Source organism: Paroedura picta, chromosome 1 (assembly GCF_049243985.1).
Source record: "Paroedura picta isolate Pp20150507F chromosome 1, Ppicta_v3.0, whole genome shotgun sequence".
Taxonomy (NCBI): Eukaryota; Metazoa; Chordata; class Lepidosauria; order Squamata; family Gekkonidae; genus Paroedura; species Paroedura picta.
The window spans coordinates 141692999-141710306 of NC_135369.1; the positions used below are offsets into that span (position 1 = coordinate 141692999).

At 46.5% G+C, this 17308-nt stretch overlaps 1 protein-coding gene across 7 annotated transcripts in view; it reads left to right on the plus strand.

Annotated features, from left to right (window-relative positions):
* The first annotated feature begins 747 nt into the window (after window positions 1-747).
* COL12A1 (collagen type XII alpha 1 chain) overlaps window positions 748-17308 on the plus strand; it is a 171030-nt gene continuing 154469 nt past the window's right edge. For 2 of the 7 annotated variants that reach the window (XM_077306567.1, XM_077306593.1), the window contains exons 1-2: window positions 748-896; window positions 9793-9903. In XM_077306567.1, coding sequence (XP_077162682.1) covers window positions 9828-9903 — 76 coding nt within the window. In that variant the 5' untranslated portion in view covers window positions 748-896; window positions 9793-9827. Of the gene's footprint in view, window positions 897-1101; window positions 1247-4043; window positions 4405-9792; window positions 9904-17308 lie in introns of those variants that run through there. The other 5 variants (XM_077306572.1, XM_077306602.1, XM_077306580.1 and 2 more) reach the window with 5 other exon arrangements.

The following is a 17308-nucleotide window of genomic DNA, read 5'->3' on the forward strand; positions in this document are numbered from 1 at the left end:
GCAAACCACCCCGTATTGAGTCTGCCATGAAAACACTAGAGGGCATCACCCCAAGGGTCAGACATGACTCGGTGCTTGCACAGGGGATACCTTTACCTTTATATGTATTTTACAAACAGTACCCGACATTTTAGAGCCTCTTGTGGCGCAGAGTGGTAAGGCAGCAGACATGCAGTCTGAAAGCTCTGCCCATGAGGCTGGGAGTTCAATCCCAGCAGCCGGCTCAAGGTTGACTCAGCCTTCCATCCTTCCGAGGTCAGTAAAATGAGTACCCAGATTGCTGGGGGGTAAACAGTAATGACTGGGGAAGGCACTGGCAAACCACCCCGTATTGAGTCTGCCATGAAAACGCTGGAGGGCGTCACCCCATGGGTCAGACATGACCCGTTGCTTGCACAGGGGATACCTTTACCTTTTACCTTTACCCTACATTTCATCTGTCATGGAACTCAAGGGCACATACACAGAAAACCATAGTGGCATAAAGGATCTATCAGAAAAGCGCCGACGTCAGGGAAAAGCGGATCGCAATGATCAGAATGCCCGGCGGTGATGCCAGGGGCCACTAGGTTGCGCTGCTGGACAACGAATGAATAAGGCAAGGGCTTCTCCCTCCTACTTGTAATTCTTTCGTGGGGCGATTGTGCAGAGGAGGGTTCAAGTCGTTTTGAGCGATGTGAAGAATTCCAGCGAGCAAATCCCTTGCCATGTTTCTAGGAGTTCCCTGGATGTCGCGGTGCTGGGAAGCCGGGACCTCTTGTTCTTGAGGGCGGTCGTCTCTCACCTGCAAGCAAAGAGCGATTGGCGCGCGAGATGCACTTGCGCCGGGAATAATCTTCACGTGCAGCAGCAGCAGCAGCGAGGACCCTGGCGGATATACTCCCCCAAGGAGCTTTGTACGTGGTTGCTTTGAAAGTTCAAGGCGGGAGCCTCACAGGGATCGGGGAGCCCGGGAGGAAGCGAGGCTTGCCCGGCTAGAGTTTCTTTCATTCCCTGCCCCTTCCCCCCTCCCCTCGTGCGGTGACTCTCTCGCGCGCTCTCTCTCGCCGGCAATACAATGCCTGTCGGGGGGGGGGGGGGGAGGCGCGCGCCTGCCTGCCTGCCTGCCTGCCTTTGATTAGCGCTCCCAGGAAGGGCCGCCAGCTCTCTGGGTTGGCCCCTTGAAGTCGCCGCTCACTTTCTGAGCCCAGCTGGAGGGCTCCTAGGCCCTAGTCGCCTCTCACAGAAAGGCTTCTCAGAAGCGCAGGTAAGGCCAGAGCCCGCAGGGGGCTGCCCCTGGACCGCTTGCCACTCTCGCGGTGCGCGTGGGGGCCTTGTCTGCGAAGGAGGCACGCCGGAGGGCTGGCTAAGGGCGTCGGGCGCCGCGGCTGCAGGGGAATGACTCGCCGTCGAGGCCGCACCGGGCTCCACCCTTGCCTTTGCGCTCCCGGGCTCCTCTTTCACTTGTGGCCGCTGTGGTGGCGCGTTTTTTTTGGGGGGGAGGGGGGAGAGGAGAGGCCGTGTCTTCGCGCCTCACCCGACTCTGAGACCGTCTAGCAAGGGTTAGTTGCGCCCCCAGCCCATTGCGGAGGCCAGCAAGCATCTTGCCGTCGTCAGGGGACGCTTGGAAGCGTGGGTGGCGAGCGTCAAGGCGGAAGAGAGCTTCTACAGATGCGATAAGCATGGCCCTGTGGGCTCCCGCCGTTGAACTCCCGTCTGCAGAACAGGATCCCTTCACGTGGAAAACGAGCCGACGGGCGCGCAGAGGTGCCTAGCCACCTCTCTGCCATTGTGCTTTGGCGACGCAAACCGGGCGCAGGATCTGTGGTGTGAAGTGGTCTCGCCCTCTCTTCAACTGGACGCGGTCCGAATCGGGTTTGGGCCTAGGGCAGTAGGCAGGCGTTGGTCAGCCGCCCCCTAGTGCCTCCCGAGCTCCCGGTGCTCCTGCATTTCGCTCTCTCCCCGCCTCGGCGCCCTCTTCCCCGGTTTGCGTTCATTGCACTACTGGATGTGAGCCAGGCCAGCGTCCTTCTGCGAAGATACGGAAAAGCGAACGGGTTCCGTTGAGGCGTCTCTGTCCACGAAGGAGTTGGATGCAGCAGTCCATGGTCCTACTCGCGTGGATGCAAGCTGCGCGCCCGGCTGCTGCCCCAGGCTTCTGGGTCTGGCAAGGAATGGGAGAAGTCAGCCGGTTTGGCCCGACGGGCAGCTCAGCTTCCGCACAGGCGAGAGCAATGTCCCTCCCCCCCCCCGCCATTTCTTTTATGTAAAGGGCAAACCATTTTGGGGTGGAGACAATATGGGAAAGCATCTCTCACGTCTTCCCTACTTGAAACATCAAACCGGGAAGAGTTTTGGGGTCAGACGTGCTCGAGATGGCGCGCTCATTCCTGTTCGGATTTGGAGCGATCCTTGAGGAGTCAAATTGCGCCAAAAGTTTAGTTCGCACATTTTAGGATTGCGCTGGCTATGACGTGCCGCCTCGTCTTTGACTTGCCATATCTCCGTAAGGCATTTGTTTGGCGAAGAGAAGCGAGCATTTAGCTCTTGGAAACATGACATATTAGCATATTAGATCTTCGGATCTTCGGTGCTAGACTCTAGACCAGGGGTAGTCAAACTGCATTCGCTGGCAGGGGCTCCTGGGAATTGTAGTCCACGGACATCTGGAGGGCCGCAGTTTGACTACCCCTAGACAATTGGCATGGTAACGTACGCTTAAAATGCAGCTCTACAGCCTGCTCCGTTACAGACACCCGCCCCGCAGGACGGGAATTTAGGGATGCCAAGTCCCCAAGTGGGACCTGGAATTATAGCTCATTCCGACAGAGATCACTTCCTCTGGCTGCTTTGGGGGTGGACTCCATAGCATTATACTCCACTGAGGTTCCTCTCTCAGAAGTGCCGCCCACTCCAGGCTCCACCCCAAAGTGTCCAGGAATTTCCCAAGACAAAGCTGGCAACCCTAAGGGGACCTAGCTATCCCCCATCTGTCCCATTGAGTCGAAACGGTTCCTCGAGCACGTTCTTCTTTCCTCTTCCCGCTTCGCCTTTCCCGCTCAAAAGCCTTGCTGAGCAGGGCCCGCCCGCCCACGTGCATCGCTGGCAATGAAAACCGCGGCGCCGCGGGCGAGTCGCGCTAGCGTTGGAGGCTGTTTTAGGTCGTCCTTCGCCAGCATGAGCCTCAGGGAAGCGAAAAGAATAGTGGCCAGTCCAAAGGCAAGTTCTAACGCACAAGATGCCGCGGAGCGACTGGTGGGATAGCAAAGAAAAAACAGGGCTGAATTCAAATGGGGGTGGTTTGAGGGTTTGTTTTAAAAACAACAACAAAAAACCGTCGGGTCAGCTCAAATTGACAATGTGGGGTTGGGATTTCACTTGGTTCGCGTGCACAGGGTATCCCTCCGCCGTATTTAATGTTGCGAGGACCAATGCCAGCCTCTCAGCCGCGACTCACCGGCCACCGGAACCTCACCCTTCATGAATGACGTTGGCATCGACGAGTGCAAACCAATGCGGGGGAGGGGGCGGCAACTGTTCCGAAAGCGACCCTCCCCAACTTCGTGGGTTTTCGGGACGTCTGAATAGGAATTGCCAGCAACACTGGAAACATTTCCCAAAGGGGGAGGAAGTAGCCCCCGCGCCAAATGATCGCTCCCCCTCGTGAAAGATCCCACCAAAAGCCTCCGGGCTTGTGCTCTGTGTCACTGAACTAGAGTCGGGAGGGGGTGGGCTGGGAAATCCCTCGCTGGAGAGATAAAGGGTTTGCAAGCTGAAACAGAAGCCGTGGTTCTCTCTCTCCCCCCTCCCCGCCGCCGCCCATCCGTCTTGTTGCACGGAAAGCCCGGGGGTGATTGCGACGTGGCTCCCCGTCGGAGGCCCGGGTTCCCCGGGGAGGGCGTTCTGGCTGCTGCGCCTGCTGCCGCTTGGCAAAGCAGCCCTGGAAGGAGCGAGTGGTGTCTGGCTCGTCGGCCTCCCCCCTTTCTTCTCCCCCCCCTCCCCGACTAGTGGTGCGCTCGCGCGGGACTCCTCATGCTTCAGGAATGCGGCGAGGTATGCGCGACTTTCCAAGCAGGCGCGAGCCGTCGTCTTCGCTCGCCCTGCTGGAGCGGACTGGAGAGAGGCGCGCATAGATCATCCCGTGGCAGCCGTCCACCTTTCCTGCCGCCGTTTCGTAACCGCTTACGAGAGACGAGTCGCGCGTTGGGAACAGCCCTCTATTAAGTAGCAGATTGCGGAGAGGCTCGTCCCACTTGGAGAAGGCACGGCTCCTCGCACGGACGGGACCCCTCGCAGCGGCTGCCGCCTCGCCCGAAGTGGCCCGGCTGCGCCACCTTCCGCCTGCCTGCCTGCCTGCCTCGCCCGGCTCCTGCGGCTACCGTCGGGGCTGCCGCCTCCATCCCTCCCAGCCGGCCCCCGCCCCAGGTCTGTGAGCGCGGCGGACAGGGAGTCCCCGCTCGCCGGCACGCACGTCGCCCGAGGGGGCGGCCGTGGCCAAGATGCTGCCCTCCACCAGGCGCGGCGGTCTAGCGAGCGGGAGAGGGGGAGTGGGAAAGAGCCTTGAGCTGGTGGCCTTCCTCGGAGAAGGGTGATGCCCGCGGTGGCGTCGACTTTGATGTTCAGGAGTGGCGGGAAGGGTCTTCTCTTTAACCCCCACCGCCGGGAAACCGATAAGCTACCGGGGATTTTGGGGTTGCCGGACGCTATGCTTTTTCTTTCGCATGTGCGGCATTAGCAGATTTATTATCACATCGACCTCCTGCAGATTTTTGCAGTGAAATCTTTTGTGGGAGAAACGTCTGCACAGAATCCCCCCCCTTCCTGCCCAAATATCCTTTGATGTTTTCCCAGAATCTTAGACAGAGGCTACTAAAGAAATGACCACAACTCACAGCTGACTTTTTTGCCCCTAATTATATGATGGTAGGCGGTTGGTGTAGGTCATGAGCTCCACCTCCCCACTGCCAGGAACCTCTTTTATTACTTTTGGACGCTTTTCTACGTCTTCAACCCCCCCCCCCTCTCCCAAAGCCCTTCTCTGGCTGTACAGCAGTGCCTTATATGTAAGTTTCCAGTGGTTCGCTGCTGCTGCGGGGATTGCTCACAGTTCCCCATTCATAGCGTTGTGACTCGTGGTTCGCGCTGGAGTGTAAAGCTTTATCATAGCGGCTCGGCAGTTTTGTGAATTTATTAATGCCAGTACAGCATTATTAAAGCCTAGCTCTAATTGTTTCGATGTATTCAGATAGCAGCAGGAGAGACGTCTCACCCCCCTCCCCGCCCCAAACTGCATTAGAAATTATTTTCTTCTTGGAATTAAGACATCCGAAGTCCTAGAATCAGTACAAACGTTGCTCCGCCAGGCAAAGGAAACGTGGCTCAGGTCACCCCTTCGTTAGTCTCGGTATCTGTTGGCTTTCGGAACGATTGAAAGACTGAAGGTTTCTGTACGTTGTTTGCTAGGCGATCCAGTAGACATTTTGCCACTGTTTTAAAGTTTTTTTTTGGGGGGGGGGTCGTGAAACCAGGGCTGATCCCTAGCGACCAGAATAGCAGGGAGGAAATCCCCCTAATATTCTTCCCGCTGGCTTGACTCGTCTCTTTGCTGTTCAAAAGGTGGCGCTCTAAGATCAAACAAAAGTCTCGGTCCGGACAGAAGCTCTGCGCAATCCGCCTTTAAAAGCCTTTTGATCGAGCGTGCAGGAGCAGGCGGGTTTCACGACGGCTCTTTCCGTGCGCGTGAAACGGGTGAAAAGAGCGCGCAAGCGTGCCCGAGGGTGGGGGCAGGACCAAGCAAGCTTTGCCAGCGTGTGATATCAGTGCCGAGTGGTACTTTTCATAGAAAGTGTGTGGTTTTGTGTCAGGCAGTTGGTGGAGCGGATCTTATTAAACAGCGATCTTGCTCCTCTCCAGGCCCAGTGCCAGCCCTTGACTATGATCCCGGAAGATGCTGTCAAATCTTATCAGTCTTGTGTGGTGATTAAACTTGCCTTTATCATTTTCAATCTCTTTGAATAGGCAGGAGTATTTTCCCACTGAGCCTAATGATTTATGAGAACCATTCTGCTTTGGTTTCCTTGCAAATGCCTGGTGATAAACTATGCAGTGCTGAACAGAGCTACACAACTCTAAAGCCACTGAAATCAGTGGGTTCAGAAAGGAGGAACTCTGTTTAGGATTGGACTGCACTGCAAGTCTGCATTGTGTTTTCTCCTTTCTCTTGGCATTCTCAGGCATAGTGCTGCTAGAGAGGATACACATCACAGCCACTTCTTTCGTGCTGCCGTTTAATTTCCCTTCTCCTAATTAGGGCAATTTAAAAAATTGGGGCTAGGGACTTTGCTACTTTGCTTTGGATTTCTGTTCCTTTGCCTGCTGCAAACCCAAGGGTGGCGAGGTCAGTACTCTGCCATTCACAGGCAATTCTTGTTCAATTTAATGGTTTTGTGGGAGACAAATTATCTCAGATTTCAAAGAATTTTGGATAAGGATGAGTTAAAAGATGAGTTAAAAGATAAAGGATCTGGCCACAGGTCCAGAGTTCAAGCACAGTAATAGCCCAGTTTTCTTTATAGATTTCTCAGAGATAAACCTGATATTAATGACACTGACTCCTAAATAAATCTTTGTTGGTCTTAAAGGTGCCACTGGACTCTGATTTTGTTTTGTTGTGCTGCTTCGGACCAACATGGCTACCCACTTAAAATAAACTGAACCACACACTTTTCTTATTATAGAATGGAGGTTACAGTAATGCAGAATTCTGAATTCTTTAATGTGTGTATATTATGCAAATTAACCATGTTTTTATTCAGATGTTTATTTTGGATGCTTATGCTTTTGCCAGATGGGGAGTAGGACATGGAATGGAGCCACAAGAATCCTAATTTCTTCCCATTTCCCAACCCCCATTTAGGAGATTTTCCCATTGGTCATACTCGTTCTGTGCCCATCTTTGCTGCCTCAAGGACTAAAAACATAACTTTTTCAAAACTGAAATCTGAGATGCACGATTTGTGCCCAGTACTGAATTCTACCAGTTTCCTGTGCTGATTTGGAATGTTCACAAACACAGCCCTATCAATGAGTAGTGTGCGTTAATTTTTGCATAACAGCTTGAAGGATTTTTGATTACTGGACAATAGCTTTGCAGCCTATTGTCCTATATTTCCAGATGTATGATCCTTGGCATCTTTTTTTGCCTACTTTCATTCTGACTTTTAGAGCTGTTCTCCATCCCTCTTTGCATGAACTAAATGATCTGGCTACATCAGCGGCTACCAGACATAGGCATCAGATTTCAGTGGTATGTTACATCCCCTTGTGTATAATTTTTTTCAGACTCTAGGAGCTGCATATTTGCAGGCAGAGTGATTTTGTTACAGTTTCCAGCTATCCTGAGACTTCTAAAGTGAACCTTAACTAATAGCTTCAGCAGTTGTGAAAAAGGAAGCAGATGAAACCCCAGCTGAAAGAGGCATTTGAGTTGATTTCCTGCAAAGAGGAGGAGGGGGGGAAGAGTGAGGGGACTTCTGAATTTGTTGTCATTGGAGCTCACTGCTGGCTTTTTCCTCTGGGTGGGAAGGAAAACAAAATTGAGTCTCTCTTCCTGCAGTTGGTGTACATATGGGAGAGTCAGACACACAGTTTAAAATATGCTTTGAATGGGAGGAGGGGGCTGGTAATCGTTGTTAGGCAGGAAGATAGATTCACAAGTGCATTTCTTTACAAAAGATCATATTTAAGCCATTCCTTTCTCCCCAATGGGGACCTAAAGTGGAATTCATTGTTCTCCTTCCCCCTCCAGTTTGCCCTCACAGCCTGAGAGGAAGGTAAAGCTAAGAGAATGCAACTGGCCCGAGACCAACCAGCAAGTTTCTGTGGCTCAGTGGACATCTGAATGTGTGTCTCCCAGATACTAGTCTGACACACTGACCACGACACCACTGTCTGTTTTATATTGCAAACTAACTTCTTACATGATCCTGTTTTAGTCCATTATTCATGCTTAACCATGATTTGTTTCTCTCAACCATTTCAACATTTGTGTCTCTGGTGAAATTGTGTCTTCCACCCTATTTTTTTTCTCTGTAAGTTCTATATCTATTTGGGAATAACTTCCCCTTCAGTCTTCAGTCGCATTAGAGGGTAGAAGGTGGTGGCACTGTGTTTTGGCTTTCGTAGCAATGTGTTCTGGATCATTCACTGAGTTGTAAAGACTTGGGGTGGGATGAGGAAAAAGAGAGGAATGCAACAAGTATAGCAAGGCAAAACAGCAGCAGCATATGCTATGCCTCTCTGCTGCTAGTTTTGCTATTCTAGGGATAGTCCCCATTAGGTGGCTGAGAAGAAGAAAAAAGCTGTTTTTTTATAACCTGCTTTTCACTACTAGAAGGAGTCCCAAAGTGGCCTACAAACACCTTTCCCTTTGTCTCCCCACAGCAGACAACCTGTAAGGTAGGTGGGGCTGAGAGAGCCCTAAGAGAACTACTCTTTGAGAACTGTTCTAAGAGAACTATGACTAGCTCAAGGTCACACAGCTGGCTGTATGTGGAGGAATGGGAAATCAAACCCATTTTTCCAGATTAGAGGCCACTGCTGTTTAACCACCACACCACAGTGGCTCTTGCTGTCCCTGAAAGGAAACATACCACATATTTCAGGCAAAAGAGCACTTAATTTACTTCCATGGCTGTAGCTGAAAATCAACACATTATCTGTGTTTTTCTCTTGTCTATCTCCATCATCTCTGCACACTTCTAGGTCTCTAGTATTTAAAAGGCTTTGTGCATGCATGTACACACGCACAGATCGGTACTGGTACTTGAATATATCGTACATTAACTAACCACTGTAGTCAGATGAAATTGACAAGATGCTGGACTAGACAGACCACTGCTCTGCTGCACAGGCTCTGTTGTTCTTAAGGAACTTGTAGGATTGTTACAAGGAGAGGAATTCCTTTTTCTGAAATTAACTTTTTAGACATAGCTGTTGATTCCTCCTAAGATTTCCCTCCTCTTTGAAACGGAGGATTTCTCATTTGTTCCTCTTTGATGAGAAATCTACACACCCTTTTACAACATCAGGCCTTGCAGTTGTTTCATGTAACACACCACAGGGTGGTGCTGTAGTAAGAGTACAGGAAGACGCTGGCTTCCTCTGAGCATCCACAGAGCGAAATTCTGCCAAATCTCTCTCCTTGCCTCTCAGTATTCTGAATTGTTTATTTTATCAAAATGATTAGAAACTGGCTTCATACTCCCACAGAGAGGAAAATAAATTAGTAATGCACTTTTAGGGAGAAAATAGGTACAAATTCAGTTATCTTAGCAACATTAGAGATTTGCTTTGTATGTGCAAGGAGACTTTTTATGCTCCTGGAAAAATGGTTTATGCAGTGTGGGGGAGGTGTGTGTCCAAGGTTGTTTAGTAACATTCAACACAGGAAACCATAACGAATTGATGGTAACAATGGCATTAAGGAAGGCAAGATTCCCCAAAACCAATAATTAAAGGACTTTAAAATGCTTACAGTATCTCAGTTACTGATGGAAGAAAAGAGCACTGCAAAAACAAGAACACTGTAGCTGACAATAGCTCCTTGTTTACATGCAGATCTGTTTGTTATGTGACTCTGTAAAGGCGGCTCTGAGTATCAGAGGTTAGGGCTCTGACGTGATCTTGTGGATTTTGTGGATCTTGAAAGGATGGGTTTAAGGAAGCAAAATGACCAGATACAGGATTCCCTTTCCTCCCCACCCACTTTTTCATTCTCTCTTCCACCCCCTTTCCCCCTTTCCATTGCTATAGATTCATTCATGAGGTGGTGATCCAAACGGACAAAAATGAAGACCAGGCTCTCTGTGGCAGCAATTGCTGCTCTGTGCACAGCTCTTCTCCTCTGCTCAACAGAGGCTGAAGGTAAATCATTTATTCCTTTACTCTTTGAAAGTGATGGTGCAGAATTAGTTCAATGCAAAACCAAACAATTTCTCCAGAGTGTAATTGCGTTGCCTTATTCCTGTTTCTCCCTTCCTTTCTGTGTTTTGTTTATTTCAGAGAGCCAGCTATATAGCAAGACAGCTATAGCTGTACCCTCTCTCTCCTTTCTCTTCTCTGGTGTCTTTCTGGTGTGCTGTCCACACCGTGTGTTCCTTGCAAACGAGAGCTGGGCTATGCACTCCCATGTGCTCTCACTTTTTTTCTCTTGCCCCTGAGGCTGAGCAAGAAGACGCTTGTGCAAACTTGAAATCTCTTGTTTATGAGTAGGAGAAACCCTGCAGCATTTGCACATACCCTCCTGATGCTTAATTGCTTTGCTTTGTACAGTCAGCACAATAGACATGCAAATGTGTGTGTTTGCTTTTAAAAACTTAAAATAAAGTTATCCAACAGTATCCTGCTGTTTATGTGTTTTGTTTGGCGTAGGGATGGTAGTGGTAGCTTTTCTGATGAATCATTTATGAGTGACAAGGGAAAGAGAAATGGATAGTTGCAGTTTAGGCAGTTTAGAGAGAACAGGCCCTGGGGACTGAAGTCTCAACAGTCTACAATTTTGTTTGGAATATTTGAGATGAGAGAAAATTCAAGTTTAGTTTCCACTTTTTCCCATAGGGGCAGCAGTATCTTCTTCAATCCTAGAATAGTAAAACTTGCATTTGCGCATTTCAGCACATTTTTGGGAAAGGACACTCTTCCTGATACTGTATATTGATGTAAGAAGTGTCTAGGAGAGTATCAGGGATCCTCGGATGTATTTGAATATGGACTGTAGGTTTTTACCTTCTGTGTGCCAACATGTTTAAGAGGCTGGCTGTTGAAACTGTAGAGTTAGTTTTTGACTTATTTATCCTATGCTGAAATTCCCTTGGAGATTTCTACATTTGGATGCATCTTTTTCTAACATTGTCCAGATTACACTTAGCAATGGAGTTTTTTCTCCCTGCATGTCATGGCCTCTGTCTGAACCAGAGTTCTGTGTACCTGGGAACTGAGTTCCCACTGGTGAGCTTGACTGAAAATCACCATGGTAGATATGCATAAAACATTATCATTAGGCCCTTTGTTATGAGACAGGAGAATGTTCCATGAACAGGCCTTGTCATTGATGCCAACATGCCAAGATATTTCTGGAAATGGATACTTTGTATACCCCTCAAAATTAATGGCATGCCAGTCAATGAAGGGCCTTCTGTCAGAAACAGAGTCAAATCTGGTCATTCAAACAATGTACACTGACATACACAGCGTATTAGTTTACAGCTCAGGTCAGTTGTCCACTACGGACAGAGAATTTTTGAAAGATCAGGAGAAGGCTAACTTAGGTGGAACTTACATAAGCAAACCTTTGCTTCTGTATATAGCCATTTTCCTGTGTCCTGACAGGTTCATAGGCAGAATTTCAACAGAGAAATCAAAAGATCTGGGGAATGTTTCAGGGTGAATTGTATCTGCATTGTACTGGTGAATCAAGTACACCAATGCAAATGCTTTCTCTTACTGGCATGTTTCAAGACATTCCTTTGTCCCTTGAAGTGTCATTGACACCTCTGGCAAGATTCAATCCCCTTCTGTGGGGAAAGCTGGTGGTCAAGTTAGGCTACTTCTTCTGTGAGTCAATTGCTGGAGATACTGCTGGAGACTCTGACAGTGTTCTGGCAAAAGCAGAAGAGATAAAGTAAAGAAGAAACAGTCTTGTGGATAAAGCAGCATGGATTGGACACCTCATTCAAGAGTGCAAATGAATGTGTGCAACTTGAGAGGATCGTATACTACACAGATGGATATGTATCAAGTATGTATGGGTAATGTTTATTTGTTTATAGTACAAGCTGCTTGTTCGGAAAATCTGTCTAAAAGAATGCTGTGATTGAACTGAACCTGTGACAACACAACCCAAAATTAGCATTAACTACAAAATATTCTCAGTCAGTCAGAATGCTCCAGAGCAGGGGTCGTCAACCCCTGGTCCGCAGCCTGACATCGGGCCGCGAAGGCCTCGGTAATGGGCCACCAGCAGACACAAACGCACATGCGCAGAGCTACCACTCATGCACGTTAGCGCCCCCCGCTGGTGAAAACATGCATGTGTGGTTCCCAGGCCGCCGGCTCTTCCCCACCACCGGAGGCAGTCCTCAACCGCAAAAAGGTTGGGGACCGCTGCTCCAGAGGGTTTTTGTTTGTTTTTTTCCTTTCTTGGAATCGAGAATGTCACTTCATAGAGTTTTTCACCTTCTAGTTTTCTACTGTTTTTATTACAGTCTGCAAGAAAACTATATGTTTGTAATCACAGAAATACCATAGGCATTTTGAAAGTTCACTTTCTGTTTTATCCACACTACATATGCAGTCATTCCTTCTCCAAGGGAACTTTGGGAATGGCAATTCTATGAATTGCTAGTATGTCCAATAGAGTTCCTCCTTTCCCATTAACCTTATTCAAACTACTTTTCCAGTTTACAATACTGAGTGATGGTAATCCAATAGAGTTCTTAACATCCTCATTAAAACTACCATTCCTAGGATTCTTTAGGGAAACTAGTCTCAGAGAGCAGCCGTGTAAGTCTGTAGTACGACAGCTGGATTAGAGTCCACTAGCACTCTAGAGCCAACAAGATTTTCACATTGTAGACTTTTGAGACTCAAAGCTCTTTTAATCAGATACAAGGTAAAATGGATATGTCTGAATGTCAAGAAGTCTTGATTCTAACTCACTTCCAGACTAGACTACTGTAACTCGCTCTACGTGGGCCTACCCTTGACTTTGATACGGAAGTTACAGCTGGTATAAAATGCGGCTGCTAGGGTCCTCACTAGGACATCTTGGAGACCCCATATTCAGCCGGTGCTTCGTCATCTGCACTGGATACCAGTCTGTTTCCGGGTCAAGTTCAAGGTATTGGTATTAACCTTTAAGGCCACACGCAGCCTGGATCCTGCCTACCTGCGGTTGTCCTGGGCCCCTGGGACGTATGCCTGGCCTTGACCAAGGCCAGGGCCTTTTCGGTCCTGGCCCTGACCTGGTGGAATGAGCTCCCGGAAAAGCTGAGGACCCTGCTGGAGTTACCAGCTTTCCGCAGGGCCCACAAGATGGAGCTCTTCTGCCAGGCATACGGTTGAGGCCAGGACAGAATCCCGGGTTTTTCCAGCTGGATCCCAGTTCCATCAGACCAGCTCCTGCTCTCACTAGAGGAAGATCAAGGCCCCATGCTGAACAAAATGGGGATCAGAATAGATTTATAAATGATGTCCACTGCTGCCTTTGTATTGTATTGTTTTATTGTTTAAACTGGGTATATTAGGGTTTTACTGTTTTTAGAATTTTATGATGTAAACCGCCGCAAGACCTATTGGGGAGAGGCAGTATAGAAATCTAAAAATAAATAAATAAAATAAAAAATAAAATATCTGATGAAGGGAGCTTATCCTCTTGAAATATTATAGCCCCAAAAATGTGCTAACCATGACAATCAATCTGGTATTATATGATTATAACATATCATGTAAGTTTACTTCCAGAAATCCCAGAATTTGTTATTTAATTTAAAAGTGACTGGAACACCAACTTATTTGATATAATTCGACCTTACAATTGAAATTATTTATTTTTCCATTTATACCCCGCCCCTCCCAGCATGCTGGCTCGGGGCAGCTTCCAACATTAATTTATAAAACATGCATAATAAATGTAAGTTAAATGTAAAACTTTAAAACCATATACTAAAATAGTCATGCCAGCTGCATGGCCAATTGGTATATTTAAGGGTGTCCAAATCTCAGTTTTCAGGGGGAGGGGGATATCCATAGCGAGCCTGAATGGCTCCAATCAGAGTCATCTTGCTGTTCATTGGCCCCACCAAATCCATCTTACAACGTACCCAGCTCAGTCAGGGCCCTTAGCTTTTGCAGGAGCTCATTCCATCAGGTTGGGGCCAGGACAGTCTTAAGACAGTCAGGTATCATGGGAAGCTGGTGCCTTTCTGTTTGTTTCCGCAGTCACTAAAAACTTCATGGCACTAGTCATTAAAGCTTTGCGGAATTTCATTACTTTCACACTAAAATCTTGTGATTCAGGCACAGTGTCAAATCTGTTCCCTTTTTGTGAATCCGCACTTTTTGTGAATCCTGAGAAAACTTCTCAGGGCTTCTATAGCTGTACACATCACCAATTGCTCCTATATAGCAACCCTTTGCAGCTGACACAGTTCTAAAGCAGCAGTGGAGTTCCTCTACCAATAAGAGTTTCTCTGTTCACTTCAGTGGAGGGGGCAGCTTCACATGGGAGAAGGGTTGACTTCAGCAGAATTGTCTCCTTCACGGAAGTTAGTGCAGAAGGTTTCAGAGGCAGGAGTTCTGTGTGGGACTGTAAGAATTGTACTACAATTTAGCAATGAGCAGTGTTATGGGTTGAATCTATGGGCTCTATGGGTTGAATCTTCTGCATTATTTCCAGTTGTACAAGAAGGCTCCACTATTGCAAGATTTCATTTGCATTCTCATTCTCATTGCAGCCATCCATTTTGCATGACTGTGCAACCCCCTGGTATCACCTTTTGGGGTTCACAGGTGGTTGCTAGAGGAAGGGAAAGGTGCAAAAAACGTGCCTTTGCCAGCATACTCCCCTAGTACTGGACAGGATCGAACTCTGTGTAGTCAGTGAAAATAGTGGGGATTGATTTTAATTACTCAGTTAAAATGTGAGACATTATGTTATTAAGTACATGATAAACAACCCCCCCCAATTTTACTTAAATATTAAGCTGGGGTAGGATTAAAATAACATAATGGTGAGCTTTTGAGAGGAAGCATGCTCTTTAATGGAGGGCAGCCTCTATGAATGGCTAAACAGGCGTATAGAGAACAAAGGTATAGGATCTGAATCACTGTAAATTTGAATCACTGAGATTTAGCTCAGTGTTCTTTATAGGTTCTGTTCCTGTCTCATCTGATAGTCACAGTGACACCTTACCAATGAAATTGTGTTACTCATAAAATTGCTGTTGTATTTTTATTTATTTTATTGAATTGATAGTCAAGTTAATATCACAAATCTGGAATATGAAAAGACTAGTCAGGATATACTTAAAGTGCAAGCAGCCATGTGAACTGTGTATACAGTGGCTACTTGCCATTTAAATTATATTAGGAGTGCAACTGGATATTGCTGATTCAATAAAATGCCTTATATATCAAGTATTGGATCTAATGGGTAATATCTGATACCACAAAAGGTACTCCTGATATTTCTCATTCCATTTCACTCCAAATAAATATCAAAAATTGGGTGAGGAATCCTTTCTCATGTTCTGCAGGTACAATATAGTTTAAAATTTCAAGGGCTATTGTTTTGATGGGTAGTGGGTCAGGTCTATTGCCCCGCAAATAATGACCCCCCCAAAGATTAAAGGGCTGATGTACCATGGATAATCTGTGATTGTCTTCCTCTACCTTTCTGCACTTGTTGCTTGCAGACATGGGAAGGGTATTTGCTTCCTTCACTTCCTCAGGAGTTATTCCTAAGGGTTGAGAGGTCCATAGGAATGACAATATAAAAGGCTGAAGCCAGACTGGGCAGAAATCACTCCTGGGCAGGAGAAAGTTCCTCTCCACAAACTTGCTCTGTATTTGATTGGTTGGCTCAAACCCATAATTAAAATCCCTACTCTTGGTTTGCATAACAGCAGTCTGAATGGCATTGGCCAGTTAAAAACATTTGTAGACCGAGAAAACCATAAGGGCTCCTTTTGCCAGAAGAAGAATGCATGTAAACCTATTAGCATTTTTCTTCTTTCAGAAGCACACCACTAGGTCATATCAGAAACTGCTCTAGAATTTCCTCTGAGCTTCCAGAATGGTGGCCTGTGATTCATAGGAGACTGCTGTTGGAGAAATGCAAGCTCAAAGTCCCTTGGGTTTATGAAACATATTTCTTTGGATACTGGCCACAGGATCCAGTCCTGTCTTTTGTGGCAAACCAGTAACTTCTGGATCCTTTGGCAAATCTGAAGGTTGAAAGGTGTTTATCTTTTGTCTCAAAAATATCTGTTCCATGCAGCATAGTGATAATTGGTGAAGTAATCCACATTTACCTTCCTCAAATGTGTTTCCTATGGGCCTTGATGGGCGTTTGGGGTTAAATGTGACTTTCATGCTGTGTTTTCAACGCTGTCGAGTCTAAGTCTTCATAAAGTAGATTAAAGTCCTTTAAGATGTTAAAGACTTTTCCCCACAGTTAGTTTTTTCAGTTTATCTGGAATCCAGCCATCTGGAAATCAACAAGGTGGGCTGCTGCTGTCCTCCAGCAGTTACAGCCTAAGACCTCTGCTGCTTCAGGTCAATTTACCTTCCAGGTTGGTGGTGCTCTTTTTTCCCATGTACTGCTTAATAATTTTTTTTTTAAAAAAGAGCATGCTCAGGTCAGTTGTCTCTGCCTTTGCATTAAATTTGTCCTGAGCCCATTGCTTTGGAAACAATATTTTATAATGGTATTCTTTTAAATGCTAGTGTGCTCTGTTATTAACACCTGTTGCATGATTTTGATAGTATACTCTGCTTCCATTTTGTCTGCAAAAGTGTAATTTCCATAAACAGAATGAGGAGTCAATTATGCATGCAGATTAATATTCTAATCTCACTGCCTGTGTATGGACAATAGGAAAAAATAACATTATTCTAGCACTAGTATACCCATTCTAGCAATAGCAGAAAGCCATATTGTTCTATTTTCATTGGAAATGGCCATACATTAAAATACATGTAACACTTATTCAAGTTCTTAAGTCTCACATTTAAACATATACCAAATTAAAGTATAATAATTAAGTATATAATTAATAATCCTAAGAAGTGAATCACTCACAGTGCTCACTGCTGTGGAACCATTTGATTTAACAAGAAGCACAAGATGGATATCTCCCGTATTTTTTACATTGACTGTAGAACCTATAGCTAATGTCATTAGATAACTTGAAGATATAAAAGGTATTTGAACTGGACAAAAACAATGTAAAATTGGAACTTATGCAAAAAAGGGAACTGAACTACATTAATAAAGGTGATGTGTGTTACCTCTTTAGATAGCTTGCTATTGATTTCTCAAGCAGTTCAATCTTATGGTAATTGTATTTTTGAAAAAGACAATAAATTGGAACCAAAGATTGTCTTTTGTTGATGTAAGGGGGTCCTTCTGCTCACATATAGTGTCTTCTATGAACAGAAAGGGACACTTAAACCCAAAACCATTATTTTGATGCAATTGTAAAACTGCAATTCTTTGCACATTTACCCAGGAGTAAGCCCCATCTTAAATAGGACTGACTTCTGAATA